General features: G+C 39.3%; 1 protein-coding gene and 2 long non-coding RNA genes across 9 annotated transcripts; 2 read left to right on the forward strand and 1 right to left on the reverse strand.

Moving 5' to 3' along the window:
* Positions 1-1,057: 1,057 nt before the first annotated feature.
* On the reverse strand, positions 1,058-27,925 carry LOC107270539. Of its 2 annotated transcripts, none has more exons than XM_025087927.1 (14): positions 27,670-27,925; positions 12,909-13,592; positions 11,013-12,808; positions 10,853-10,940; positions 10,525-10,669; positions 9,999-10,143; positions 9,871-9,918; positions 9,098-9,743; positions 8,514-8,992; positions 6,959-8,429; positions 5,223-6,857; positions 4,651-4,894; positions 4,301-4,438; positions 1,058-4,214 (listed from the first exon to the last, which is right to left on the reverse strand). In XM_025087927.1, exons 2-14 carry the CDS (start codon positions 13,284-13,286, stop codon positions 3,757-3,759), a joined length of 7,671 nt encoding a protein of 2,556 aa, XP_024943695.1. In that variant the 5' UTR covers positions 13,287-13,592; positions 27,670-27,925; the 3' UTR covers positions 1,058-3,756. The 2 variants fall into 2 exon arrangements, with proteins under 2 accessions (XP_024943695.1, XP_015601121.1); XM_015745635.2 differs by having other exon boundaries at positions 10,525-10,678.
* Positions 18,321-23,116, forward strand: LOC107270560. Of its 5 annotated transcripts, XR_003060587.1 has the most exons (4): positions 18,330-18,916; positions 19,223-20,467; positions 20,561-20,615; positions 20,686-21,047. It is a non-coding gene; the product is annotated as an uncharacterized LOC107270560 (long non-coding RNA). The 5 variants fall into 5 exon arrangements; XR_003060584.1 differs by adding an exon at positions 21,332-23,116 and having other exon boundaries at positions 18,321-18,916; positions 19,223-21,268; XR_001538367.2 differs by having other exon boundaries at positions 18,326-18,916; positions 19,223-20,752; positions 20,815-21,047.
* Positions 23,136-26,398, forward strand: LOC107270562. Of its 2 annotated transcripts, none has more exons than XR_003060588.1 (2): positions 23,136-23,442; positions 23,530-26,398. It is a non-coding gene; the product is annotated as an uncharacterized LOC107270562 (long non-coding RNA). The 2 variants fall into 2 exon arrangements; XR_003060589.1 differs by having other exon boundaries at positions 23,563-26,398.
* Positions 27,926-27,963: the final 38 nt, after the last annotated feature.

Consider the following 27,963-nt stretch of genomic DNA (forward strand, 5'->3'; position numbering starts at 1 on the left):
TTGTTCACATGAGTTGGAGCGTGAAGTTTGTTCTATTAATAATGAAGAAACGCAGCGTTGTTGTACTCTTCATTTTAATACTTATTATTTGTTCGTTACGTACAATAGACTCACACTTGATGCGTGCTTAATGTAGGTACAGTTAGAACGACCTTATTGTATTTTGAATAACGCGCGACAAGGCGTAATCGCTGTTGTTTCTTTTTATGTTGAATAGATAAAACGAAAACGCGTACAATTAATGTTGGTGTTAAAAACAAGATCGTTATACATATACGCACGTTTTCTCTAACTATTATTTCATTATAACGACAATCATATGTTATTATACTCATTCGTATGTTCAATCTACCTATAACAACATTGCGTCCGTTGTAATTGAACGGTATTGTGTATAACAATGCTCCTGTCGAAAGCGAATATCAAATGAAATTAATTTATATAGTAATATAAACGATCCATCAAAACTGAGCAAGAGCGGCCATGATGGCAAATTGCGCTCACGTAGAATTGCGAACACTTGTAGAATGTTAACGTGTAATACCAATTGTGTAATTAGAGCATTTTTATTATGCGAAAAGAGTTCGTTGTGTGTTGTTGTTGTCCACTGTATGCCGAGAGGAAATGAGTTAGTCAGTGTCTTGTCTGACGTGCAAAACTTATTATGTACAAGTGACTTTACAATGTGTTGCTGCTACTGTTGTTGTTGTTGTTGTTGTTGTTGTTGTTGACGAAAGATTAATCTTGACGTTTACATATGTAATAAAATCTGTATATTTAATGTATTCATTAAAAATTACTGTTGCGCGTCTTAAGTTTTTTTTTTTGTTTTTGAAACAACGATAAACGTCTGGTAAATTTTTTGACTTGTTATGTAAAATGACTGGTAGTAAAAGAATGAAAAATATTTATACAAAAGTCAGAAGGATTTCTTCGAGTCTCGACACTATGTTCTTGCTTTGTTTGGATGATGTTATTTTTCTTCTTGCACGCAAGATGTGGAAAAATGTTATCGCTCTTATCAAAGTGATATAAGATTTTACGAGAACGACTTATATAGAGTAAATATCGAATTGTCTGTGAAGTTTTATTTCTTGTTGAATTGACTACTGTCTATATATATGTGGTTGTTGGTTTTAATTATCAGTGAATAAACTGTGGAATCTGAGAATGTTACTGTTGAGATATTACAGAGCTTTAATTATGGCCATTGCTGACATATTTATATCTTATTCATTAAAAAGTGTATCCGGTAAATATTCTAGATATGGTAGCAGCTATAGTACGACGAATCACAATGTCTTTACGTTTTCACGGATTTAATATGTGGCCTTTGAACGGATAGATTTAGTACTTGCTATCATTGAACTTAAATAAGACTCTGAGACAGACGAGGCCAGACAGAAGTGCAAACTGCATTGCGTTTGCAATTATTAAGAATGAAACTTTTTAATTGGCCCTATCTGTAAGAGACTTATTACTTATGTATAATTAACGAAATAGCTACTTAAATTATTTACACATATACATACGTTTATAATTGTTTTAAATTTTGTATTATCAACACATAATAATTGTCTAAAGCTATTATGCACTGGGTAACCTGTCTAGCTAGCGTGTTATATTAGTGAAAATATAATCGTATATTTTCGGATTAAATTGCCCATAACGAACGTACGAAACAGATTCATTTCAACGTAACAAACTTTCAATGCATGTGCAAAAGTGGAAAAATATGAAAATGCAATCTAGGTTTTGATGCATTTCAGAAAGTCAGAGTAATTGAAAATATGAGACGTTTTTGTGTGTCTTATGAAAACTGCTCGCGATTATTATTTTTCTGTCTCTCTCTTTTTTACACCTCACTGACTTCGTAAAATGGTCGAAAATGTAAGAATTTGAGCCATTACTCCGCAACGCTTCTACCCGGTAAAACCTTTTTAGCTGTACTCCTTTCCTTTTTAAAATTCTCTACAATCTTCCTGGCCATGCTAGTTTATCGTAGTTTACCTTTAACGTTTTTAATAGTTACACTTTTTTTTCTTCTTACTGCTCATTGAGTTTTGTACTTGCATGAATGTTAAGTTTTGGGTTCTACGCAACCCTTAGTTTAAGAATTTTTTTGCTTCGCATTTATTTTCTTTAGCACTTTTCGATAACAGAAATATATCTTTCTCTTTCGCTCCTATAATCATTTTTTAACTATTAAAAATAAAAAATTCAACCTCACACGTTACTTCCGCCTTTTTTTTTCGTAAAAATAAGTTATACACGTAATGAATTATGTCATTACGAAATAGTTTTATAATAAAGACAAAGTCTCGGTTTAAAGGTCGCGTGTAAAAAGTAGCAGAATTTTATCGTAAAATCATTTAAGCTTAAAAGTATAAGGCGACAAGTCTTATGGAAATCCAAAAAAAAATGTTCAGTCTACAGAATCAATTATTCGCTGTACACAAATTTTGGTACGCCTACAGGCACGCAATTAAATCAACTCCTGTGACGATTACATAGAACAACAATAGCAAAGACCAAGTTCAAGTGTAACTGGAGTTATAAATTACCGAAAATTCGTACCATGTAAGCAATTGTGCAGCGTACAGCGTACACTATCAAAATATCCAATTGAAACTCAAAATTAAATTTCAACATGTACCGTTTATTATAACTAATCATCGGGCAATTTTACAATCAAATATAAAATATAGAGAATTCTGGGCGCGACGCTGTCATTTTTTTTTTAACAGCGCAACAGCACTGCGCCTTGCTTCCCTACGTGATATATGTCTATATATCGATCTACAATAACTACGATTAAATATATAACTTCATATTATTATATTATATTATGCATATATGCAAATAATATTTACAGAGAAGATGGACAACGCAGTTATCAAGTATGCACGTTATATATAATATTATTAAATGTATAGAATATCAAACTGAAAATTGGAAAGTGCTCTCAACAGTTTGGCTATTTCAAATTTCTGTTAATAGTAAAAAAAAAAATGAAAAAAAAATAGAAACGAACTAATGCTATAGTTTAACATATTAGGGCACCATTCCCGCGGTATAAAAAGTGCACAATGTACGACACACTTTTCGTTTAGTCGTACGAGAGAAAATTTCAACGGCTCTTTTATTTATCTCAACACGTGCGAATAAACGTGTGGAAATACGAAACCTAAAATGCACACTGTTAGTTCCATGAAAATACTTAACTAATGCTTTAGGCCACACAAATACCCGACAATGTTATCAGAACTGTCAAAAAGTATGCAACCTCTTTTTTTTTTTTATTTAGCCGATAGCAAGGAACGAGAGCTTGATTCATTTTTCGTGCATCTCGTCACTGCATATTATTCTCGTTTACGCTCGTATTCTTCAAACAAATCTTCAATCTTACCTTAAAGAGTTTCATTCAATATACATACTGCTATTTTACGCTGGATTCAATAGAACATTCGTGGTTACTGTATCCTTCACTGTGAAACACTGTAGAAACAGGTATAGCATGAACTTCATAAAATTCTATCACGAAATTTGCTCCAGTATTTCCGTAATTATCCATTGACAGAAATTGTCATTTTTATCCGTCGCACCTGGCGAATCAGTAGCTGAAGATATACTAGGTCCTTGTCAGTTATCCAAACGGGTACACCAACGTCAACAATGTTAACACTCAAGTAATCGGTGTCATAGAAAGATTCGTCTCAATTAAAAACTTTCTAACGATACTACCCTCAACACGAGTTACGACCTGGGCGTCGTGTGGTTGAAGAATGGCTTCTGGGGTTGCGGTAGCGGCGGTGGAAAAAATGGTGGCCCGGTTGGCGGTGTCACTGGTGGAAATCTAGGTGCAGGTACACCAGCTGACGTCGATGGTACAAACTGAGGAGGATATGGATTTGATCCTGGTGGTGCTTGTGGTACTAGAAACTGTTGACTCTGGCTGGTGGTTGAGGGCTGTGGTGTTACGGCGCTTGGATATATTGGTTGAGGTATCGCCTGCGTCAGCGGGAAGGTCGGATATTGGACAGGAACAGATTTCGATTGGAATTGTGGATAATGGATGGGGGCTGAACCGGGTGGTGGGATATATGGTTGTGGTGGTAATTGTGGTAGAGGATATATGGGTGGGACAGTGGTGATAGAAGGATGGGCGGGTGGAGACGTTTTGCGTGCCTTCAGTATTGCCTCCGCAGACAATCCTATTAATTAAAGAACGAAAAAGTATAAATAATATATTTATTGTGATATTCTTGTTATATATATGTATGTTTATATTTATCTTTACCTTGTTTTCGTGCTCTCTCTTCTTCGTCGTCGCTCAGGAACAGTCCAAACTCTCGTTTCAGCCTCTCGGTCAAGTTTTCTCGTTGACGTTCGACCAAAGTGGGTGCTGCGGACCAACCAATTACGCCTTCTTCAGCACCTGTTAACAGATTCACGTAACCACTGCAACTAAACGTCATGACCTGCTTTTTACCGAGCGTCAACGTTTTAGCGGACTCTGTATGATTTTTCGGTTGTCTTCTGCTTGCTATTTTTTGTCGGTACGTTTCTTGATATGGTTTCTTACATATTGATGAGTAGAGTCGTTTGCTTTTTATACGTGGAATTTCAAGCGCTGAAATGTCTTATTACCTTTTTTCTCTTCACCGTCAGGATTTATGAACAGTGGCAAAGCTGTCAGACTTGGAATATCAACAGATGCTTTCACGCCTTCCTCGTCGGAACTGAGTGAAGATGTTCCACTGCTTGCACTGTCTGATCTTCCTCTTGCGGTACCTTTGTCCGAGGACGAAGATGCATCATTCGATGGCTCCGGTTCTGGCGGAGTACCACCTGATGATTGTTGCTTGCGTTTCCGGTATTCCGATATCGATAACTGTAAAAATCAAATTGGTATATTAATGATTTTTTAATTTTTATTATAAATTTGAACAGACACATTTTTATTACACATTTACCAAATCAACTCAATACATGACATTTTTATTGCAAAACTTGCATTACTAATTTGAAAATAAAAAGGGGTATATCTTAAAACAAAATTTCTACTAGACTTCATTTCAGATATTTTTATCATGCTTCAATGCTATACTATTATTTAGATAAGATACAATTTGGATCATGCCGAATGTTGGAAAGTTGAGGTAAACGAAAGTAATAAAGAATTAGGCTTCTATTCTAAACAAACTCTACCACATTCCTACCGTTCTAACCTTGCGCTTGACTGGGGTTGGAACTTCAGGTCTTAATGGGGGTGGCGCTGGCATGTCGGTTGGTATTATAGTTCTTGGATCTTTGAGTCTCTTGACTTCCTTGGACATAGGATCTTCCTCTTTCACTGGAGGTTTCTCATTTTGCCCAATTAGATTGTTATTCTTCAACACCACTTCCTCCAGTTTCGTACCATGTCCCGATGATATCTCAATAACTTGTTCTATATGAGAGGAAATGTTGACTTCAGTTATAAGTTCAGGTTTCACCGGTTCCGGCGGATCCACATCAATCTTAGCTTCCAATAATTCCCTCAGAGCTGTAGACAGTATGGATTTTTCTTCTCCATTTTTCGAAAGCTCTCCACTCTCTAATTCAATGGTGGACTCTATAATGGATGCCTCAAAATCTAATGTTTTCGATGGTTGTACCTGTTCAGGTTTCTTACGGATTCTTTCACTTAACGGCGGAATTGACTGCAACAATTTTGGAGCCTCTGGCTCTGACGATTCTATGTCGATATTCGAGGATGTTGATTCGAACATGGATTCTTCAGAGAGAGTAAGCGACGTACAAGTTGGATCTGATTTTGGAGGTTCTGGTTCTTTATTACAGACAATGGTCTCTTTAAGATCTATCTTCATGAATCCTCTTTGTTCTGGTTTTGTTTCGAACTCTTTAAACGCTCTCTCCTCATGACGCATGTCAAAATCTTTAAAGGATTCTTCATACTCCTTCAAATCATCAATATCGCGATCCTCAGACTCAGAATCTTCTTTAGAACTCTCCATTAACCCTTCGATACCATCCATGCTTTTATCTTTTTCAGAACTCGTGTCGACCTTTTCTTTGTAGTCGTTACCGTCATCACCTGTAATTTTCTTCATTTGTGCTTCGACATCAAATTCATCAATTGATATAGTGTCATCGGACTTTAGAAGTTCGCAAGATTTTATAATATCTGACTTCTTTTCATCATCGGATTTGTCATTTTCATTGGTGATGTTAACAATTTTATTGAGGTTGCCACCAAATTCCAATCTCAGTTCAGCGACACGTTCTTTCAGAACAGCATCCGACTCCATTGCTGCAATGGGTGAACTGAGATCTTCCATTTCCGTATCCGCTTCATTCTGATCGACTATTTCCACAGTACCTTTTTCCTCTTCCATTGGAACCGATTTTTTTTTAGAGTAAATTTCTCTTTTTACTTGTTTTGTCATCTCGATGTCTGTTTCTTGTATTTCCTTTTTAATCGACTGTGATTCGCTTTTAACTGAATTTTTAGTATCGTTTACAAAGAGTGATACATCTGTTTCTCTCTTTATATTTAATGCTTCAACTTTAATCTGATCCCGTAAGTCTTTAAGAGATAATTCTTCGTTGATTGCTCCTGCTTCAACCTTCACTGGCTTTATCTCTTGCTTCACTAATACATCCGCTTTTTCATTTTTAACACATAATGTCGATTGCGGAATATCTAATGTAACCTTATCAGTTTCATCTGTATCGTCTAAATCCATTGGTTCCGATTCAGAATGAACTTCCTCTTTCGTTGGTTCACATTCGTAATCTTGTTGACCAGAATGTTGTTCCATATTGGGAGACTGTTGCTCGATAAATTCATCCTGTATGATGGAGTAATAATAAATATATGCACAGTAAGAATGTACCATAGAGTCATAATGCTATATTAAATAAGCGAAAGTACTGAAAATTAGAAACTTACCTCATTGGAACACAGTGGTTTTGAAATAGATGTAGGATCCGGTAAGAGCATAGTCGGAGTTGTTGGTGGAGTATAATTGTCCGAGGAAAGACTTTCCCTGGCAATTCTCCTCTTCTTCGGCGGTGCTACCATTTCACTGGGAGGACTTTCAGGTCGACTGTTAGGAGAGTCACATTCCTCAGAAATAGCTTGTCTGAGCCATCTTTTCTTAGCGGACCCAGTTGAGCCCGAGCTCAGAGAATTCCCTGACACGGTTTGTCTACGTTGCGGTGGTGAATCGCATATCCCAGATACAGAGTTGGCCGCCTGGACTAGAGTAGCCAGACTTTTGGCAGCGTAATTCTGCGTCAAGAATTCCGGAGAAGGATCAGTGGGCGACAAAAAATCTGTAGGTCTGGTAAGTTGACTGATTGGAGTAGTTAGAGGTGCCGGTGGTAAGGCTGGCAATGGGGAAACCTGGGGCATATGAGTCTGCGGTGGATCAGGAGATTCTTTAAGCCACTCATTCATAAGAACCTTCTTCGTCTTGGGGAACTTGAATCCTGGTGCCAAAGGTCCAACTGCTGCGGCCACGAGTAAGCAAGCCGAGGACAATGGTGTAGACGGAGTAGAACTTTGTGAGCTACTACTGGCGCCACTGTCGCATGTTGGACTTTTCACCGGTGTCGGCTGTTGAAGAGGTGGTGAACTTGGTCCAGGAACATTCGAGTTGGCCAAAGCTAATAATAGACCAGCTGCAGTGGGAATTCCTTGATGTCCAGCTGGACCAGGATTGATCGACTCGTTTCCATCCTTTGTTGGCGTATGTAGATGAGAAGCGTATGGTATCCCACGATTCGGTGGACAATTCTGATTTGGCAGGGGTGGAGACTGCATAGAATTACTTTCCTCTCCAGAGGATATATCAGAATCGGCGGAATTTAATCTCGTCCTACGATTACTCTGTGATTGGGAGCTACTGGTTGTTCTCGCACGACCCTTTCTCCGTTTACGCCTTACTGTTCTTTCAGAATTCTGTTGCTTCGTTTTGGACTGTGGGATTGCGCCATGACTGTCTTCGTTATCGCTATGCGTACCACCAGACTCCTTCCTCTGTGCATTTCTAGCTTGGACCTCTTGCTTCCTTTGTTCAGCTTTTTCCAACCTCTCAAAGGCTTTCATAATAGCCTCCATTTTCCGCTCTTCTCGAGTCATCTTTTTCTTATCCTTTTTCGTTTCCTGGGGTGGAGGTTGTGTCAACACTGGAGAGGTCTGCGGTCGTTGCACTGTTGGCGGCTCCTCTTTGGTTGCTTGTCGAGTTACAGTTGCACTACCACTGGCATTCGGTATAGTCTTTTTAGGTGGTACTGCTGCGGGCGTCGGTGTCGGGGCTGGTGTTGGTTGCGTAATACTTGTGCTGGAAATGGCCGATAAAGAGTCGCTATCCTCGCATATTGTATTTCGTCTACCTCGCCGCCTTCGCTCCCGGCCACTGTTGATATATTAAATATACAATTTAAAAGGATAATTTGCGGAATTCTGAAAGTCATTAGCAATATTATATTAAGCTACTTACTCGGCATTTTCTGCAAGGGCTCCGTTACTTCCTCTTCTATTGAGTTGTCCCATAGAAGCTATCTGACAGTCTCTGGGATTGTTGCAAGCGCACACCACGGGAAGTAAAGGCGAATTTGGATTCGGCGATAGCATCAAATCATGTTGTTCATGGCGAATCGTAATCTCGGCATTCTTTTCGATTGCAGTGGTCGTCACGATGTACAGATGAAGGGTGCCCTTCTCTATGCAATGCTTCACCTCTGCGTTGGGTTTACAACTACGACGCACGAACCTGGCGTCATTTCCATAGGTCCGAGTGTCCACGCAAACTTCAGTGCCGTCTCGGGGCAACCGGTAGAAGAAGACGAAGGGTCCAGGTCTTTGAGCGTGCTGCCTACCTTGAGGATGTGATGGTCTATGCTGTGTACTCAGCATGTACTTTCCTCGTAATTCAACAACCGGTGTATTTGGTGGAAGGTACATTGTCGCGACTAAGAACTGTTAAAATAGAAGGAATAAGCAATTTAGAAAATGCGACTAGGTCAATGTAAAAAACAGTACTGTATGCACTGAGACGTATTACGCTATGGGATATCAACTTACTCGAAGGTTATTACTGTGAACGTTGAGCCTACATTTCCCAGCAGCCACGGCATTCATATTACTCTGTCTGAGGTCACCGTGAGCTCCATTGACCTTTATACTCGATATTCTGGCTCTTAATTCAGGACTGTAATGGTTAGTTACAGCCTCTTCGTATCTTTCTATCCACTGTCTAAGAGGAGCCATATTGGTGCCCCAAGCATCCTGAGTATCCTCCTCCCTATCTTCGAGGCTCATCCTTCGTTTGGTTTTTCGCTTGCCGGGACCTCGCTTCACAGTTTCCTTTTTACGAACTGCACTTGACTGTCTAGGATGGGATTCTCTTCTTTGTCTCTTAGCGACATTATTGTTGTTGTTGTTGTTACTTAGTCGCCTGACTTGTGGCGGAGGATCAGATTTTCGTCTGGGTACTTGTTGTTGTGGTGTTCTTTTCTTCTGATTGACATTCACACCTACGTCAGTATCTGCTGAACTTGTAGACGACGTGTCGGATGAAGTATCCGAATTGAGCAACTCCTCGCGTTTACGTAATTGCAACGCCCTTGCCCTCTGTCTGTCCACGCGACGTGGTCGACAAATTTCACAGAGATATTCATCAGGAATGTTTGAGCGGTCTATGCCCATACAGTCGACGTGTTGCCAAACCCTGACAAGGAATAATTTATATTTTCACGTAAATATATCACAGTGAAAGTGTTAATCTAACTGCGAAGTGAAAAATGATGCAGTCTATTGTGCTATAAAATAATGAAAAAGTTCTTTTTAATACGTACAGACAGCGGTCACAGCATATCATGTAGCCATCGTCGTGTTCGAAATCACTGAAAATGAAATAATAATTAGTGCTATTTTTTCTAGATTGTTTATTAAGTTTGAATATAGAATGAGGATGCTGACTTACCAAATGCATCTGGTAACGCTGTTTTCATCATCCTCTTCACCCTCGGCAGCCGTTTCCGTTTCCTCGCCTTCAGGTTCTGCTTCTCTTCCAGCTTCGCTACTAATGGCACTTGCTGCATCATCCTCTACGTTGTTACTTGTCACGGCTTCAACAAAATTTCAATATTCATCAGTAGGTATGAAGTGATGACATAGAGAAACGATTGAGAGTGCATCACTCACTGAACCCGGTGTAATATATTATTTATATACAAAATTAGGAATGTGAATTCGAAACTTCCCATGAGAAAGAAAATTACATTAAACACTCGAGGAGCGGCCAATGTAAAAAAATATAGGATTTTCTAAATCACGTAGTTTCAATAATTTCCTGGCATAGTGTAAATTACTTCTCTAAAGATTCATAACTGGAAACAATGAATCTCATTTGAGGAGGATTTAACAGAGAATAATGTGTCTACAGCATTATCCACTTTGATGTATTCCCGGAAAATATGACTTACACGAATAGTACTGTATAATCTTACCTTGACTATAAATGTAAGGATGCTGAGCGGTTACCGTGGCGCTTCCAGCACCGTTGATTGGCTGTTGTTTCACGTGCGGTGGTGGCGACGCTGGTGGAGGTGTTCGTGGTGGAGGTGCTCCATAGTTATGGTCTTGAAGAACAAACTGGAGACACTACAATTAGATAAGTGTTTGTTCAAACCATGCAACTTCACACACCGTTACCGTAGAAAAAGTAGAAGTGAGTATCAAGCAGCTTAGATTACACGTCACTGAGACAGAAAATATCTAAGGAACTACAAGAATCCCAACTGCATTTTAGATATGAAAAGAAGGAATAAACAGTACCTCATAAGGAAGTGGCATCCTTCGTACAGGGGACTGCAGAGTGTGTTGAGATTCCTCTTCCTTTGGTGAATGAAATTCGGTTTCCGATCTAAATAGAAAATATTGTTTTTTATATTTAGATCAATTTATATAACTAATATTCTAAAATAGAATAACTCACTTGTTTTCCATATCTCTACGAGACTCTCCACTAGTGACTGGTAACAACGTTTTTATCTGCCCTGATTGTGGTCTGACTTGCTGTGTATACTGAGGCGCCATTATAAGTTGTTTCTGCTGTATGGTTTGCTGTTGGATCTTGATAGGCTGATTTTTGTGGACCAGCATACTTGGTCCACTTGTTTGTTGAGGGAGCAATGTTTTGATACTTGTCTTTTGGGTGATGGTTGTCGCAGATCCTTGAGCCTTCAAAGCATTCATGTTTGTATTCAGTGACGTCTTGATACCAGCCATTTTCTGCGCATGATTCCTCTGCGTGGGTTTCTGCGCAGGTATTGTTTTTATACAACCTGGCTGCTTTTGCGCATTCTGAGGACCGATAACGTTTTGCTGTTGTTGTATAATTTTTACAGGCTGCATGTTTGCGTTACGGTGTATTGGTTGTTGCATTGTATTTTGGGGATTTAAAGGCTTTACGCTGTTCGTAATTTTCTGCGATGCTGGCTTCACGTTTCCTGGTTGTAAATTTTGTGATTGATTTTTAGCTGCTCCTACACGGAGAACCATATGTTGCTGCTGCTGTTGCATTTTTGAATTCATAGTTGTCTGTGCTCGTTGATTATTCGATATAGAAGATCCAGTAGTTATCTTCTTTTGTATGTTGGAAACAGACTGACTCCTTTGAATTTGTGATGCATTTCCTTGTTGTTGCTTATGTGTGCTCTGCTGTTGTTTCTGCGTGTTTTGCTGCTGTTGTTGCACAGGCTGGTGAAGCAATTGTTGTTGCAACTGTGAGGACTGATGCACGTGAATTTGTTGGGGCTGAGAGACTACTTGTTGTTTACTGACAGTAAGGAGATTGGAATTTTGTTGCAACTTTGTGATGTTGGGAACGCTGCTACTTTTAGAAACACTCGTTGCACGTTGTGTTTTATTGGAATTAACCGCAGCCAAAGTTTGAGATTTCTGCAACCCTGCTATACTTTGCGGCCTGGGTTGCTGCGTTGACTGCAACGGCTGTGAATGCTTTTGAGTTTGCTGTGAAGATTGCTGGTTCTGTTGCTGTCCAGACATTTGACTCTTTTGCATACCAGCAACAGAGTTTACAGATTTCTGTATATTGTTAACAGTGACGGTTTGCTGCTGTCTCTGGACGGCCAGCGTCTTTTGAGGCAGTCCTTGTACCTTATGCAAAGCCTGTTGTGACTGCTGATTTCCCGATTGTTGTTGCTGTTGCACTTTGTGATTCGAATGCACCGTAACATTAGTAATCGGCTGAGACATTATCTTTTGATTATTTAAAAGCTGTTGCTGGCTCTTCTGGGAACTCGTGACATTGGTTGCTTGTGCCTTTTCCAAATTGGATGAGTTCGTCTGCTGAACTCTTTGCATATTCGCATTGCTCATTACCTGATTCATCGTGATCTGTGTGCCTTGGGTGGACGAGGTAAGTACTTGCGACTTGGGCGCAGTTTGCATCATAGACACGGGATTCCGTTGCACGGTTGCCTGACTATTAACATTCGTAATCGTCTTAACTTTCTGTAAATTAACTGTCTGGGACTGTCCTCCAACATTTTGCGCTTTCAAATGAATCCTTTGGATATTCGTCATCGAGCCTGACGGGCTAATAGTCTTAACCCCTGTAGTATTTAACATCTGTTGCGCGGAAACTTGCTGGAATTTCTGATGAATATTACTCTGCAGATTTGCTATAGTCGTCGTTTGCGTCTTGCTCTGAACTGATTCGGACGTAGATTGAATTTTCACCTGCTGATTGATATTCTGCGTGGGACCCTGAAAAGAATAAGAATAGAAAACATTGTTACCTAGAAGGAAGAACGAAAAACCCAGCATGGTTTAAGGGGTCTCCCACGTCATGGCAAAGTATATTTACCGGTTGCGAATTAGGGTGCACCTGATAATTCGAGGATGACAATTTCTGTGAGATCACGCGAGTCGTTAGAACTTGAGTGGTGCTCGTCTGAGAGCCGGTCATTTTCTGAGCGTCCCTGCTAGCTTTGTTCGCCGGATATGTTACAGTAACGGGTTTCACGCTGGAAGATGTTGCGGAGCATGTCGAGCCCGACGTGGTATTCATTGTCTTAGAGTTCGGCAGACTCTGCATCTTATTGTTGTTACTGGGAATCACGGATTTCGGTAAGCTGGTACCAATCGTCAGAGGCGTGGGTAATTCTTGTGCTAACAGGGAAGGATTGTTGTTCTCTGATTCCTCGGGCATCTCCACTGTACCTAGTTGAAGTACGAAACTCATGGTGGCTGCTGCATTCGATACAAAATTGCCAACTCCTTCCGTTGCAGTTCCATTATTATCAGTGGATTCATTTTGCTCTGCCGGGGTAACAGGTGGAGGTGAGCTCGTGCCCGGGGATAGTTGTTCCCCACCTCCGCCTGTTCCACCCCCGGATAACTTAATCACTGATGGAGTCGACGTTTTGGAGGCCTTACGATTCCGTCAAATAAAAACTTTACGTATTGTCAACGTGATGGCTCCTTTATTCTACAGCTTGATGGGGGCCCTCTTCTTCCCTCGAACTATTTGAGGATCTCGAGACAGTGACTGAAACATAAACGGAGAAGAAACGTATTAGAATAGAACAACTACCGTCCCTTGGGATGAGATTAAATTTTTAAGTAATATCTACGTCACTGAAAATTACCATTCGCATAAAATGCAGATGGCGCTGTAATAGTCGTCGCAACGACTTCATTTGCATTAAAACTGTTACGGGTTCTGTCATATTCGATTTTATGATAAAATTATCTCGACGGCAAGGTACGTCCCTAGCACGTCACAAACTGATGTCTTATCGAGTTCTCTTCACGCAGTAGCTGGAATGTAAATATAAATGAACCTATAAGCGACAAAATACACTGAGAAAGAGGAATATATCCTTTTTCGTAACCAACATATGACAATCATCAAATGACTCGTTCCTAGATCAGAAATCCCAAACATCTGTTACCTCGATGATTGATGCTATTTAAAAGAAAATTCAGCTATGATTATTCAACCTATCGAACTTATAGATAGTAAATATTCAAGTCATTGAAAAATATCTCTGATGAATCCACATGCAAATTACGAAATTTATTATTGATCATGCGGAAGCTATGAAAGTTCTATGAACTGTGGATGTGTATATATATGTATATATATATCGTGCGTACGTATCAATAAGCATTCACGCGTCAGATTCGAGAAACGAATCGATAATATTTTTTGTCGTAAACCATATATTGAGCGATCACATCAACCAATCAGTTACATTTCACAAATGCATGACAGCAGAGTATAGGAGTAGAGCTGCGGGCATGTTCCTATTATTGACGTGACTCAATATTGCGTGCAGCACATAAAACTGTATATCCTCTATAATAAATGGATAATACATTCTCGTTGGTCGGTGTGCCTAAGATATTTAGTTGCACGTAGTATCCATGAGTAGGTTTGAATTATTCAAAAAGCACGTTGCGAAGCATAAAAGGTTATCGATTATTGAAAAATTCTGTATTCCCTAACTGAAAGTGTATTTTAACTTAACTTTATAGTACGAAATTTCGAAGACTTGTCGATCTGTGTCGACAGAACTGATTTTAACTTCTGGAGAAACGTAAGAAAGTCGCGGTACAAAACAAACAAGCCGCGTATCCATCTTTGAGCTAGGTGGTCAAATTTTAACGCTGACTCTGGGACACAGCTTTATCTGAGCATATACTTTCCATGCCGTTGTTGTCGAAAATCGTTTAAGGCGAAACTTATCTCGGTGAAATAAAAGACGGAAGTGTTTGCGAGATTCCCGCCGGCTGTAGATTGGACAACTTTCTCGAGCGGCCGGTCGCTCTTTCTAGTCGCTGGCCAGGACTCCGTCGCGGTCATTAATGTGATCGCCGCCATTACATTTCCACGGGGTTCATTATGCCGCTGGAAATTCCTTCTATACAGCCGGCAGGTAGAATTGAAATTTAGCCGCAGGCCTGGTGCGATTACGACCGCCAGAAGTATCAGACGTTTGTATTATGCGTGTTTTCAAACAACGACTGCCGCGCCTCCTCGAGTTACGTGAGTTTCGTCAACTAACTGAAAATTCTTAATACGTTAAAATGTCACCGGTGCACCTATCGTATTGTATTGCGTACCATATAGGTATACTCTGCAATTACAAATTTTAACCTAATCTCAATCTCCGACAGACACCACTACTAAAATCCATGATTTTGAATAATACTATATATACTTAGCAATAGAAAATCGCGCGCTGAATTTCAATCCCTTCGAAAAACATCGTTTCACTCAATGCACACACGTTCCACATTTGTTTTCCGTTAATGGTTAAAAATACACTAGCTAGCGAGCACGTATCAAGGTATACCTAAATATTCGTAATATAGTATACAAAGGAGAAAAATATTAAGTGCTGCCGGAATGTCGTGTCCGTGACTGAATTCGACAGTTTTAGGTCTGGTAAAACGACTTGTTTCAGGTAACGTATTAAACTACACAGGAAATCTGAATAAACATATACAACGTAAGTCACGAGTAATGATTCCTCATTATATCTTGGCTGTAATAGTCAAGAAAAAAAAGACACTTGCAGTGAACTCAGTAAGAATATACATATATACGTTGTATCCATGTGCAATTTCATTCTGTGTGAATGACGCATCCGCAACTATAAGCAGAGCCAATAAAGATTATAAAGCCAATGGTTAGTAAAGTCCTACGTTGTGCAGTTTCTTTGTAGTTTCAACAACCGACACTCAGGTGAGCGTCGCTGTATGAATATATTCAAGAAAACCAAGAGAGAATATACTAACAAAGCACAGAATCAGTAGTGCTCTTTTGCTCGGCTAAGGGATCACTAAGACATCGATTCGGAGTATCGTGTCGAGCTCGGGAGAAACAAAAAAAAGAAATAAACAATGAATACGGCACTTGTATTTGCATATACTTTTCATCGACTACGAGCAATCTATGATGCTAATTGCTCCCCTCTGTATTGCAATGCCAGATATACGTCGATACGTATAAAAGTATGTAAAGTCAATCTGTCAAACACGTTATAAAATCAAATCTACAACGACGACTGGAATAGTTGGCGTTATAACGTAAATTATTAACAATAACGCCTTGGCCAATAAGAAGAGTCGCGATAACGATTGGAAAGAAGAGGAAGGAAGAGAGGAGGGTAAGAACAAAATAAGAGGGAAAAAAGCAACCTGCAAGTTTTTCCTTCTGGGATCTCAATAGCTCGATTCACAATCGCGACTGCTATGGCTTGTGAATATAAATAAGCTGAAATAATAATGATAAACGCAATCCAAGGCCTCGTTTCTGCATAATGACTTCATTGTGTTGTCAACCGTGTGTCTTTTGCCGCCACCAGTGTATATCTTCTCCAGTTCGTATTAAAAGTCAAGCACAATTACCGACCTGTAAAAAGGAGTTCTTGTTAGTCGCGAAGACTTTCTTACCGACCGATCCGCCTGTTATACCGACGTAGGACGACGCTCTATGTTCGATTTCTGGTGGATTTATAAAAAACTTATGAGACTTCCTGTGAACTGATTTACCTGCTTCACAGTCCTTGGTCAAGAACTGAAGTAAGAGACGACCCTGCCCAGACGGTTAACGATAAAAGTATAATTATAATAAGTAAAAAGAAAAGAAAAACAATGGAGGGACGACTGTGTATAAAGACACGAAAATCGCTGAGCAAATTCCTAGAATTTTGTCGCTTCTTATGACGCTGTGTACATCTCCGCACGCGATGTAAGATTTATAAAAAATCGACCGTGAGACATTTTTCCAAGAACCTTTGTAAGCGAACCTAACGGTAATACTGAATTTTTCCGCTAAAACTTCTAACCTACAGAATAACCCGCTTTCGCATGATTAATTAATGGCGACGATTTCGACAGACGACAATCGTAGATAGGGCTAAGTGTACCGTACTTAAAAAAAAAAAAAAAAAAACATTAGTTGGTACACGCATAATTGAAATGACCTCCTGCAAGATTACTAATTGGCGTTTATGTAAAGCAATTTCCACCGTCCATCTTCTTTACGACACATCCTCACCAGTGATGAACGCTCGTGAAATACCCTAGAAGATATTCATACAAAAATAATATAACGTGTAACTAATAATATGGCTTCTATAAAAATGGAAACTTAAAACGTCATTACATGGTCTACTCATCAATCACAGAGTAAATGAATGAAATCCGCCATTGTGGCAGATTTTCGATGAACTTTCTGTCAATGTGAATATTTTCACACCCGATTGTAATATATTTGCGTTAATTGCACTTGACAAGGCGAGAATTCATTTCCCTCGCTCGGTCCATCCGCAAAGGTCGACAAGCCCTAGAGTTAGTGACTCTATTTATAAATATGGACTGACTATCAAAATCATACATCCCTTTTATCCCATGACATTTTATTACATCGTCAATGCATTTCCTGAAGTAGCGAGAATATTCTCAAACGTCCCCTTTGCGCGAATATCATTGCAAAAGCGTTATGCGTGCGTGGGGCAACGTTTCCACTGATATAACATATACTGTCCAAGTGAACGTATTTAAATGATACATATGCTATTATAGAAGAGAAACAGTACACTTGGCAGTGATTTCATCCCCAGCGTGCAGCAAGTTGGTTGTCAGTTAGCCGAGGTTATGACTCGGTGGCGTGCAGCCGAGTTTAATTTTAACCCAAAGCGTCGCAAAATGATTCACTGTCATGTTATTTCAGATGCCTTAAAGCGTCCTCCACAGAAGTAGCAGATATGCTGCATGTGTGTTCTCCGTATAGGGTCATAAGTAAAATTCAGCATAGAATAAACCATAAACAAAAGTGAACGAAGCGTACGCCGCCAGCGCCACGTCGACATAATTTTGAAGTTACGAAGTTTCATCTCTATCCAAATAAAAAATCCCTCGTCAATGGTCGTACCTTTCATTATATTTAGGGCACGAGATGCTCTTTGAAAAGAATTATGATAAGCGTTCCCAAAGAATTCTTAAGCAAGGTCTGACGTTCGTAAAATCACGCAAAGTCATTCAAGAATTACGCTTCCTACTAAGCATATAACCCTAAAGCCCGATTCACATTTGTCCTCGGCGATAGTTTCGTATCGAAGCGGATTGAAAACGACAGAAAATATAAATATAGATATAGCATGATATATAACCATCTCGCAGCATGGTAAGTCTGTATTCCTATCGTACGTTAATGCTTAGCTGTTTGAATCTGATGTTTATAGTTGTTTCGACTACGCCTACGTAAAATAAATGTTATAAAAATGTAAGTGCGTAGCGACAGTCGGTATAGCATCGCGAAGTGTCTATATTCCGATACGAAAATCGTACCACCTTGGCACTAAGCTGGCAGTCGTTAAATCGAGCGCTAAAAATTAGGAAAATTCCGTAACGCGGCACGTCGAACTTCTTGGCAAATTTCCACAGGCTGCATGCATGTCATTTCTCACGTCGTGTTATGTTATGTTACGTTAGCAAAAGGCAAGGAGCTTTGGGATATGTATCACTGCCGGTCACGAGTAGATAATAAATTATTCTCCGTCACCCGCATTAGAACTATGAACTGATTCTAAGACGGGTGTCTAACTCGTATACCGACCTAACATAAGCTGGTCAACTCCATAACCATGAGTCGGTGAATTAACAAGCTTCTAAGCGAGCGAGCAGGCAAACAGGCTCACTGTGTACGCTGCTGCTCCGCATCGCTTGTGTTGGCAGCAATGGGATTTGCAGCGACCTACTTGGCGTGCCTCGACCCTTGCATTGATTCAAGCGAACCAAAATTATTCTCGGACGATTATTGTTTGACAATACTGGAGCCCACCGTCGTATTATACTACGGTAGGAGAGTTTAACGTACGTAGAGGTTAGGATCGCCTAGTCGTGCAACTTAAAAGCTCGTTGACTTAACCAGTAAAATAATTAGAGTAAATACAATTTTTTGTTAATTATAACGTACTAGATCAATAATTATCCTAATGAAAGCTGTGAATGACCAATTTTATTCCAAGGGCGCATTGAACTTTATGATTATGGAGTAACCTGACATAAAAGTGAAAATAAAAACAGGAAATGAGCTAATACTGGCTATTAGGTATGGTCCTATTAATAACCCTAAACAATGAAAATATTCATGTTTCTCCAAAGGCAACAACAACATCAGCGGCTGCAGCAGAAACGGTTACAGTGACGTACGGGCTTCCCTTTGTAAGTGTAGAAACGCTGATCGCGTGTGGGAAACAACCATATACAATGGGTTGATTGCTGGACACCCGGTGAAATATGCCAGTCCCAGCCAATAACCGGTATTGCTACCCTCTCTTCGCTTTTCCACTGTCTTCTCCGAAGAGAGTCAGGGATTCCGTAATAGAGTGGGAGGAAGAGGGAGAGAGAGAGATAACAGGAAGAACGTTGGGAAGGGGGAAGAGAAAACGAAAAGAAGAAAAGACGAGGAGATTAAAGCTGGTCGAGAGAGCGGACAAAACTTGTTGGTGAGACTTGGAATAGATACAGGGTGCGTACGAGATGCTGGGAGAAAGAGCTTATCGACCCTTTAAAGAAATAATAACAATAATAAAGTGTTACAATCTACTGGTTCTTCACTTAGGCGAAGAATTACTTATTAAGGCAACTCTATGACGATCGTACAGCGGGAAGCGAAAATGGCCCTCCAAAATAGTATTGTAAATTAATGCTATTACACTATAGTAAGGCCATTATTGTACACTAGTGAAGCATGAAGCATCGTTCAAGATAATAAAACTATATAGGATTATTCTACGTTTATTCAAAGTGTATCAGTCGCAGGACTATACGTTTCAAGGACTCATTCGAGATGATTTAAAGTTTCATATGCGAGATAAGAGATAGAAAATTGCAATTACCCAGAAAGGTCGTTGCCTTGATTACACTTGTATCGGGAATATGTGTATAAGAAGCATGTGTCAAATTCAGAACGGAACTGAGCACGGTAATTACATCAAAAAAGTGAAACGAAAATGTCTGAGGGATTGTTTGAAAGCAAAGGGTCTCCCGAAGAACCACAACGTTAGCATAGAATTAGATGTTTTGGTGCAGCATGTACGAATATTCATCACCGAACGTGTAAATCACCCTATTCCTGTGTTGGGTGCTTTGTGAATATCTAGACAGTATCGTACACGATACTTGGTGTACGTAACTATATGTACGCGTGGTAGTTCTGCAATTCCCTTTTTGTAGTTCGCACCGGTCGATATGCAACGCCACAGGCATATAGCGGACGTTTCGTAAACTACAGCAAGATGGCCGCGTATTTTCATGGACATTCTTCGGCGTCCCACCAGGCTTCGCAGTCCTCCTATATTTTCACCCGACAAACAATTCCCCTGCCGACTGGCAATGGAGCGTTAGGTAAACCGTAAGCGCGAGAAGCGTCGATTAGCGTCGGCCATAACATTTCCGGTTGCTGTTGCCGGGACTAATTTTGTCATTAAAATCATTCAGTTCAGCGGCAACCTAGTAATTACGCCTAGCTATCGTGTATTGGTGCTGGTACAAGGTTCACCAAGCTAAACTACGTGAAACGGACACGGAACTTTTCGACTGTCGCTCAAACATCTCAATTTTAGGACAGCCGCCAGCAAAGCAGAGCAAGTAAGACAGCATACACTTCCACGAGAAAAAAAAATCACCCAGGTCTGTCATATCCGTGCTTAGAAGAATGAGAGTTCAGAGCATCACATGCGCGTAACTTTTAGCTATATGGAACCAGAAAAACAAAACGTCCAACGGCAACGAACCGGAAATCCTAGTAGTTGAGAGAGACCTAGAATGGATGAGCACGAATAAAGAACACGATACCGCCAATTGTTCTAAGAGAAAACAAAGAAGAAAAAAGGAGTATAAAACGCCTTTAAATCAATATTTAATTGTAGTCTCGAGTTGTACTGTAACTTTTGAGGTTATAATAAGATGCAACATTCACCAAAGAGCAGATAGTGCGTACAACTTGAATATATCACATTGTTTGGAGGCTGAGTACGCTGAGCATTCTCGCACGTATTGCTCCCGGTAGACAAAACGCGGCAACGTAATTCACAGAGAAAGGAGAAACCGGAGTGCGAGTAAGAGAGGCTATCAAAGAACGACGAAGCAAGAAGGAGAAGGAACGAGGTCGTCGAAGAGAAGAATACAACGAGACGCTACACCATTGTGAGCTGGCTGTTACATCCAAGGTTACGAATAGCAGAGTGGTTGCATGTGTACACGTTGCAGGTACTGGACCAGATTTTATTGCGCGTCAGGAGTCACTGCGCGCCGATCCGGATTCTCTTGTCGTTTCTCTCCTTCCGTTCGTTTATACCCACGGCCAATCAGAATGAAGTACGAAGGATCTGGATATAAGACGTTAACTCCGAATAACCTAAAAATAATACTTTGTACAATAATTCGTCTTCCAATTTCTCTATAAACAACTATAACCGTGGACATACTGTTCACGCGACACAAATTTTTTACAGTATCCAAAGATTCGACTGGCGTGAAAACTGTTTTATTAGCAAGTGGAATTTAAATAATTCTACCCAGGCTCCGTACAGTCGTGACCTGCTCGCCAGGTACACAAAGTGAAATAAGTATCCTAGAATTCTGCGACGTGTTACCACTCCGTTCGAAGAATGCCGTTATCGCTTTCTACCTGCAGTAGAAAGGATTTTTTTCACTTGAATATCGAGAATCGAGAAAAAAATCTTTATCATGAATACGAATATTATTTTTATCGAGAGCTCAACAGCTCAAAGGGATTGAAGCGACGGTCTTCAACCTGGACGTTGACAATGCGTTCTAAATCGCACTGATATAGAAGAGAGTGCGAAAGATAACCTATACAATAATAGCTAAGCCTCAAGCCAATAGAGCGACCGTTCGCTACGATCTTATAAGAGAACTGCATAATGCTGTAGGCTTGGCGGAACTAGGAAGCGTGGGTTAGAGGGGTTACACGATCTATTAACATTTCTCTCTTGCTCTGTCACTCGAGTCCCGTCAGTCACTGTTTTCTCTCCAGATTCGCGTTAACACGCGAACACCATGAAAATGCCGGAAAATAGTATCTGATTTCTGTAAGCCTAAGCGAGGAATCTCCATTCGCACGTAATTTTCAGATAACGATCGAATTTAATTTACGAACCCACGCGAAACTGTATAATAGAGTTTCTCGTCTATCGAGTAATACGTAAGTATGTAGTTGATATCGACAATCTTATTAGGATCAATAAAGATTATGGGAATTGCAGGAACTGCGTGGCGCGACAAGCCTCGCTTTAATTAGATTCGCATCGTTGTCGATTAAACGGAAAGTTTAATGGGACAATTTCATTGGACGAATTTCGAGAAGATTTTATGGGTTCCTGAATTGTGGACGCAGCCTAAGTATCCGCAAAGGGTTTTCAATATTTCTTTTCTATTAGGCAAAATCTATTCTGTGTAAAACAGCTTTAAACTTTTGGATGAAATTTTTAAATAAGACGAAGAAGTGACGTCGCCCACTGACCGTTGGCACACATTGCACTGGCCATGACCTACCAAGTGGACGTGCAATGCTAAATGGACACCTTCTTACATTTACTCAAGCCGGAGACTCGCTCTAATAATCGTAATTTTCTTTGAATCGATTACAAAGGTTTTAACTAAGAAACAAGCTGCTTATACGCTAAACCATAAAGGTATCATGGGAACCCGACCGTTAATGTATACAACGGATATTAAACATACGTCTCTGGGAATCAGGATACAAATATGGACACGTCGCGATGGATTAATTATTACGCTTATTGAAGTTATATACGAGGACGTTGTTCATTGTGCTTTAAAAGATTAAGAAATTCTACGAGAACGTTGAATACTCATACTGACACTATGTAAAACTAATCGCTTTACAGTCCTAGAAACTATTATTATGTTTCTATGAGATGCAGATTCAATTATTTCTACAAGTACACAGTCTCCTTTTTCTGGCATTCGTCGAAAACAATAATCATAAATCTTCTATGCAATCCTAACCGAACGAATGAAACTTACGAGCAATCGTCTGTTAATTCGTTCCCAAGAAGAATCCTTGTCAGCATAACAACACGTGCCCTTCTCGTTCCGCCTTCGTTGCATCATGGTCGTATACCATCCTGGTCCTTCGAAGGATGCAGATCCTGACGCCGTGTGACTCGCGAATATGTAGAATCTCAAGTCAGTTACTATGTATCTTTCACAGTGAACAGACTGAAGGGTTGTGTCATCGATCCAGGTTCAGGAAGTCCTCTCCTGGGATTTCATTGTACTGTTGACCACGGGTACAGTTACGACCTACCGCATGTCATAGCTTGAAATATAAAGTACGTCTAAGTCATCGTTCATTATAACATAGTACAGTAACGACAATTGTCTGTCATATGTCCAATTAATACTATATCATTTATCAGAGAGCAGTCCTGATAAATCGTCTTGGTCATTAGGTCCACAGTCATCAACCAAACCATCAATCCCATTCAACGTACGACCGGCAAAACACCCAACGCACTCTCCAGCGATCGGCCATTAAAAATAGTCATTGGTAGATGGCCGAGCCGCAAGCTACACCGCTGCTACCCTCTGACGGTGAAATTCATAACAAAATACACGTTCACCCTCTGTCCCACGTAAATCCACAGGAAACGGAATTAACGTGGGCGTAAGTGGCGTTTTTAAGTCAGTGACGTCAATAGGAGCATCCAATGAGAAGGTGGATGCGCAACTGGACTTAGTAGAGTGGTAAGATGCGTAGGGTGGTTATTATTCTCGAACGGAGGAATAAAGATCAATTAACACTATCGATACCCGTGAGCCAAAAAATAATGAGATATTAGAAGCTGTCAGGCAATGATTAACGGGCGCGATGATCCTAGCAATAGAATTCTTCAGGGACGATTATGATCAAATACGAAACATGGAAAACGTCCAAAGATAGCGGTGTGCAGTTTTTATATTTCTTTTTGTTCCTATCTTTTTTTTTTCATATGGTTGTGCTCCTCTGTTGCTGAACGCTCTTCCGCCCATATGAACTTCCTCTGCGGTCGATACAATTTCACCTCGCAACTGGCGAACGCTATCGTCACTACCACCCACCGTTACGGCGTCCATCTACGTACATTACGTACACCATCCTACGCTCGAGGGTGGCGTGCAATAAGAGTGGATGTGCTACCCATCTGTCAAAACCACCTTCCATTATCAAACTCCTACGCAAGCACCTCCAGCGCCCTCTCGTCGTGGAGGAATGTACGAGAACTACTATTTCGAGGTAAATTTGTAACGGAATGGAATGTAACTTGTTATGAGGATCCTCTGGGTATGTTTGACATTTTATAGAGGATTTATCTCTTTGTATAATTGACTGTAGGGGTTGGTAACCTGTTATGAGGATCCTCTGGGTATGTTTGACATTTTATAGAGGATTTATCTCTTTGTATAATTGACTGTAGGGGTTGGTAACCTGTTATGAGGATCCTCTGGGTATGTTTGACATTTTATAGAGGATTTATCTCTTTGTATAATTGACTGTAGGGGTTGGTAACCTGTTATGAGGATCCTCTGGGTATGTTTGACATTTTATAGAGGATTTATCTCTTTGTATAATTGACTGTAGGGGTTGGTAACCTGTTATGAGGATCCTCTGGGTATGTTTGACATTTTATAGAGGATTTATCTCTTTGTATAATTGACTGTAGGGGTTGGTAACCTGTTATGAGGATCCTCTGGGTATGTTTGACATTTTATAGAGGATTTATCTTTTTGTATAATTGACTTTAGGGGTTGGCCATTGATAGTAACGAACGACAGGTAATCCTTTTAGGAAATACGAAGACAGGTACTGCGTCATGATTTGTGAATAGACTAGGGACGGACGAGAAGGAACAATAATGTCTTGGTCTGAGGTCGTGTAATTTTGAATAGTCTTGTATATTCATAAACTGAGTAATTCCGCGAAGTGTTATCAATGCTGTATAGCTCAAATCGTTTAATCACTTTCAAATTATTAGATGTAACTGATAGTGTACATTATTTTGTATAACTTTAGTCAACTGCTATTTTTTATATAATCATATGGGGTACAAGGATACTCGATCCGAATCTCTCCAATACATACACGTTCATAAATTACCATCTTGAAAATATTCACCGCGAATAATAAAATGCCGGGGTTAAAAATTTACTATCTATGACAGCTAGTATTCGTTAGTCGATAAAAATGTAAATCTAAGCTATGATCTAAGTCTATATATTTCACGATCGATGGATCTCGAAGGTATTTTAAGCGTCTGAAACGTCTCCCGAGTTGTCTGCTCTAAGCGTTTGTTGTCAAAGTTGTGTCTAAATATAAATTACAGGAAATAAGACGTGCCAAGAGCGCAGGTACTCAGATTCGATAGGACGAATAATTAATAGCGGGACGCTAGTATCCGGTGTCTTGCCGTTTTGCACCTATTCTGTAAAATCGTGTGCCGGTAGCGTCGTTAAAAATCGATGAGTTTCAGAACGTCGCGGCGCAGGTTGTTTGAAAGTCGGGATGGACGAGGAGTCGAATGCAGGAATTTAGTATGGCAACGCGAAAGAGGGAATAAGAAGCCGCCGTAGCAGCGAATGAGTCGATGAGAATGGTAGAGAGATTGTGCAGGGATAAGGGAGGAAAAATAGAATGGAGAGAAGGACCGAACATCATGCGGGAGGGAGAAAAGGATGTATAGAACAAAATGGCGGTTGTGTCAGCTACGCTGGCGCCATCTAACCACATTTTTCTAATCCCGCCATGAAGTAGTTTTCGTTTACCGGACAGACTTTCTTGGTGAGGTTAGCGGCCTTATTCTGCTTCAAGAAACCTATAGCTTGCTGTCTAATTATGTTTCAGTTTAGAAACTATAAGTCGATTTGGAAGTCTCTCGATTCTCTACTAAATGCATAAAGAATATTGTTTCATGTTTTCTGATTTATGAATGTCACCTCTCTTTGATATTTTGAGTACAATATGTTTGATTATAGAATATTATTTACAATACTGTAAAGTTTATATACATATTGACCTTGAAATGTAAATATTTATCAATATTGCAAACACATGTATATGTTTGGTTTTAATTACTTCACTAAATGTGTGTGTAAAGTCGTACATCTAAGAAAATTATCAATTTAAAATCTAGGATATTACTTCAATAAATTAATTATTGTAATATATGTAAGGGAAAGCATATACTATAATCGTATACTAGCAGATTATTAAATTTATAATGTTACAATAAAGAGACCATCTAGTTAATATATCATAATTTTCATAGTATTCCTGCATGTTTAACAGATTTCTTGTATGTAATAATAAAGAACCAAGTTATGACTTATGAAAGGCATGTGAAAAAGGAATGATTGTAATACTTTATCATCTGTAAATGATTCCTTAAGGTATAAAATCAAATGAAGGTAAACGTGTGTAGCGATAAGAAAAAGAATGAAGTCTAGGAGGCAGCATTGCCGATTACACATTTTAATACTCACAAAATCATTTAGGGCAGTATTTTATATCTTGTATAATGTCAATAGTTAAAATATCATATAAAGCGTCTAATAATTCATATTTCAATGATGTATTATCCTGTCGGTAGAATATATATATATAGTTTCTTTACTGGAACGTAAGTCAATGGTATATGAAAATACAAATGTTCTATAAAAATTGATACTGTTAGAGTTTCATGAAATGATATTAACTTATCAATTTGTTCTTAAGATTTTCGGAATACCATACTCAAATTATACAATAAAAATTTAATATGTATTCCTTTATTTCATAACAATATTATGATATATAACACACAAAAAAAAACTGGAAGATTTTATTGTATTATGAAGAATAACCACTTTCAAATAATAGAGGTTCATTGAAATGTGGGACAAGATGCAATTTCTAGAATACTACACATGTTACCATTATTTGACATTATTACATATCTGGAGATCTATACACATGGATTGTTAATAATTTTTAAAATATTTAATATATGATTTTGAAGTTTAGATAAAAGCTATTAGTCAATATAAGTTTAGCATCTAAAGTTGTGTGTGCCTGATGTGGTTGACCTGCCCTCACTCACCATTTTACCAGCCATTGCTACCACCACACAGAAATGTATATTGCAATTTATAACTATTCAGCAAATATTCATAGAACAAGAATAACGAAATTATTAGTAAGTGCTAATTCAATCTTTGATGTCCCATTTTTATGAAAACATTTTAGGGTTACTTGGTTAGGAACAGATTATTACCCCATTGAGCTCCGAATTACTTTTTACGCTGATGAAATATTAAAATATCGAAGAGATTATGATATTTCATTATCAAAGAACTGATTCTTTTAAGAAAATTGACAGCAAATAGTACTTTATACGTCACTAACTATAAATGCCGTATTGCCGAGCGTTACCGTATTGAAACATTTCACACGCAGTTTCAAATAATATATTATATGAAACTGTTACATTCAAGAATATCTAAAGATTATGTCTGATGAAAATGAAGAATAAAGCGTCTCTTACCTTAATATGACAGGAATACAGAAGCTCACTTCAAACTTAGATGTAAACACAGGCATTTTTTAATGGAACTGCCATCAGGGCAGCGTAAATAACTGACGTGAAAACACTCATTACATCGCGAAGAACGTTATTTCACTGTTTCAAATTTAATTACGTTATTAGATACCGCAATAAATACAAGAATTCACGATCTCTTCGGAAAACATCCATCGAAAACTAAAGATGGCAGCCATTCTTCTGTACAAAACAAAGGTTCACATCCACGGACTCCCAAGCAACAAAGCCTCCAACCCA

Source organism: Cephus cinctus, unplaced genomic scaffold, assembly GCF_000341935.2.
Source record: "Cephus cinctus unplaced genomic scaffold, Ccin1 Ccin1_scaffold0805, whole genome shotgun sequence".
Taxonomy (NCBI): Eukaryota; Metazoa; Arthropoda; class Insecta; order Hymenoptera; family Cephidae; genus Cephus; species Cephus cinctus.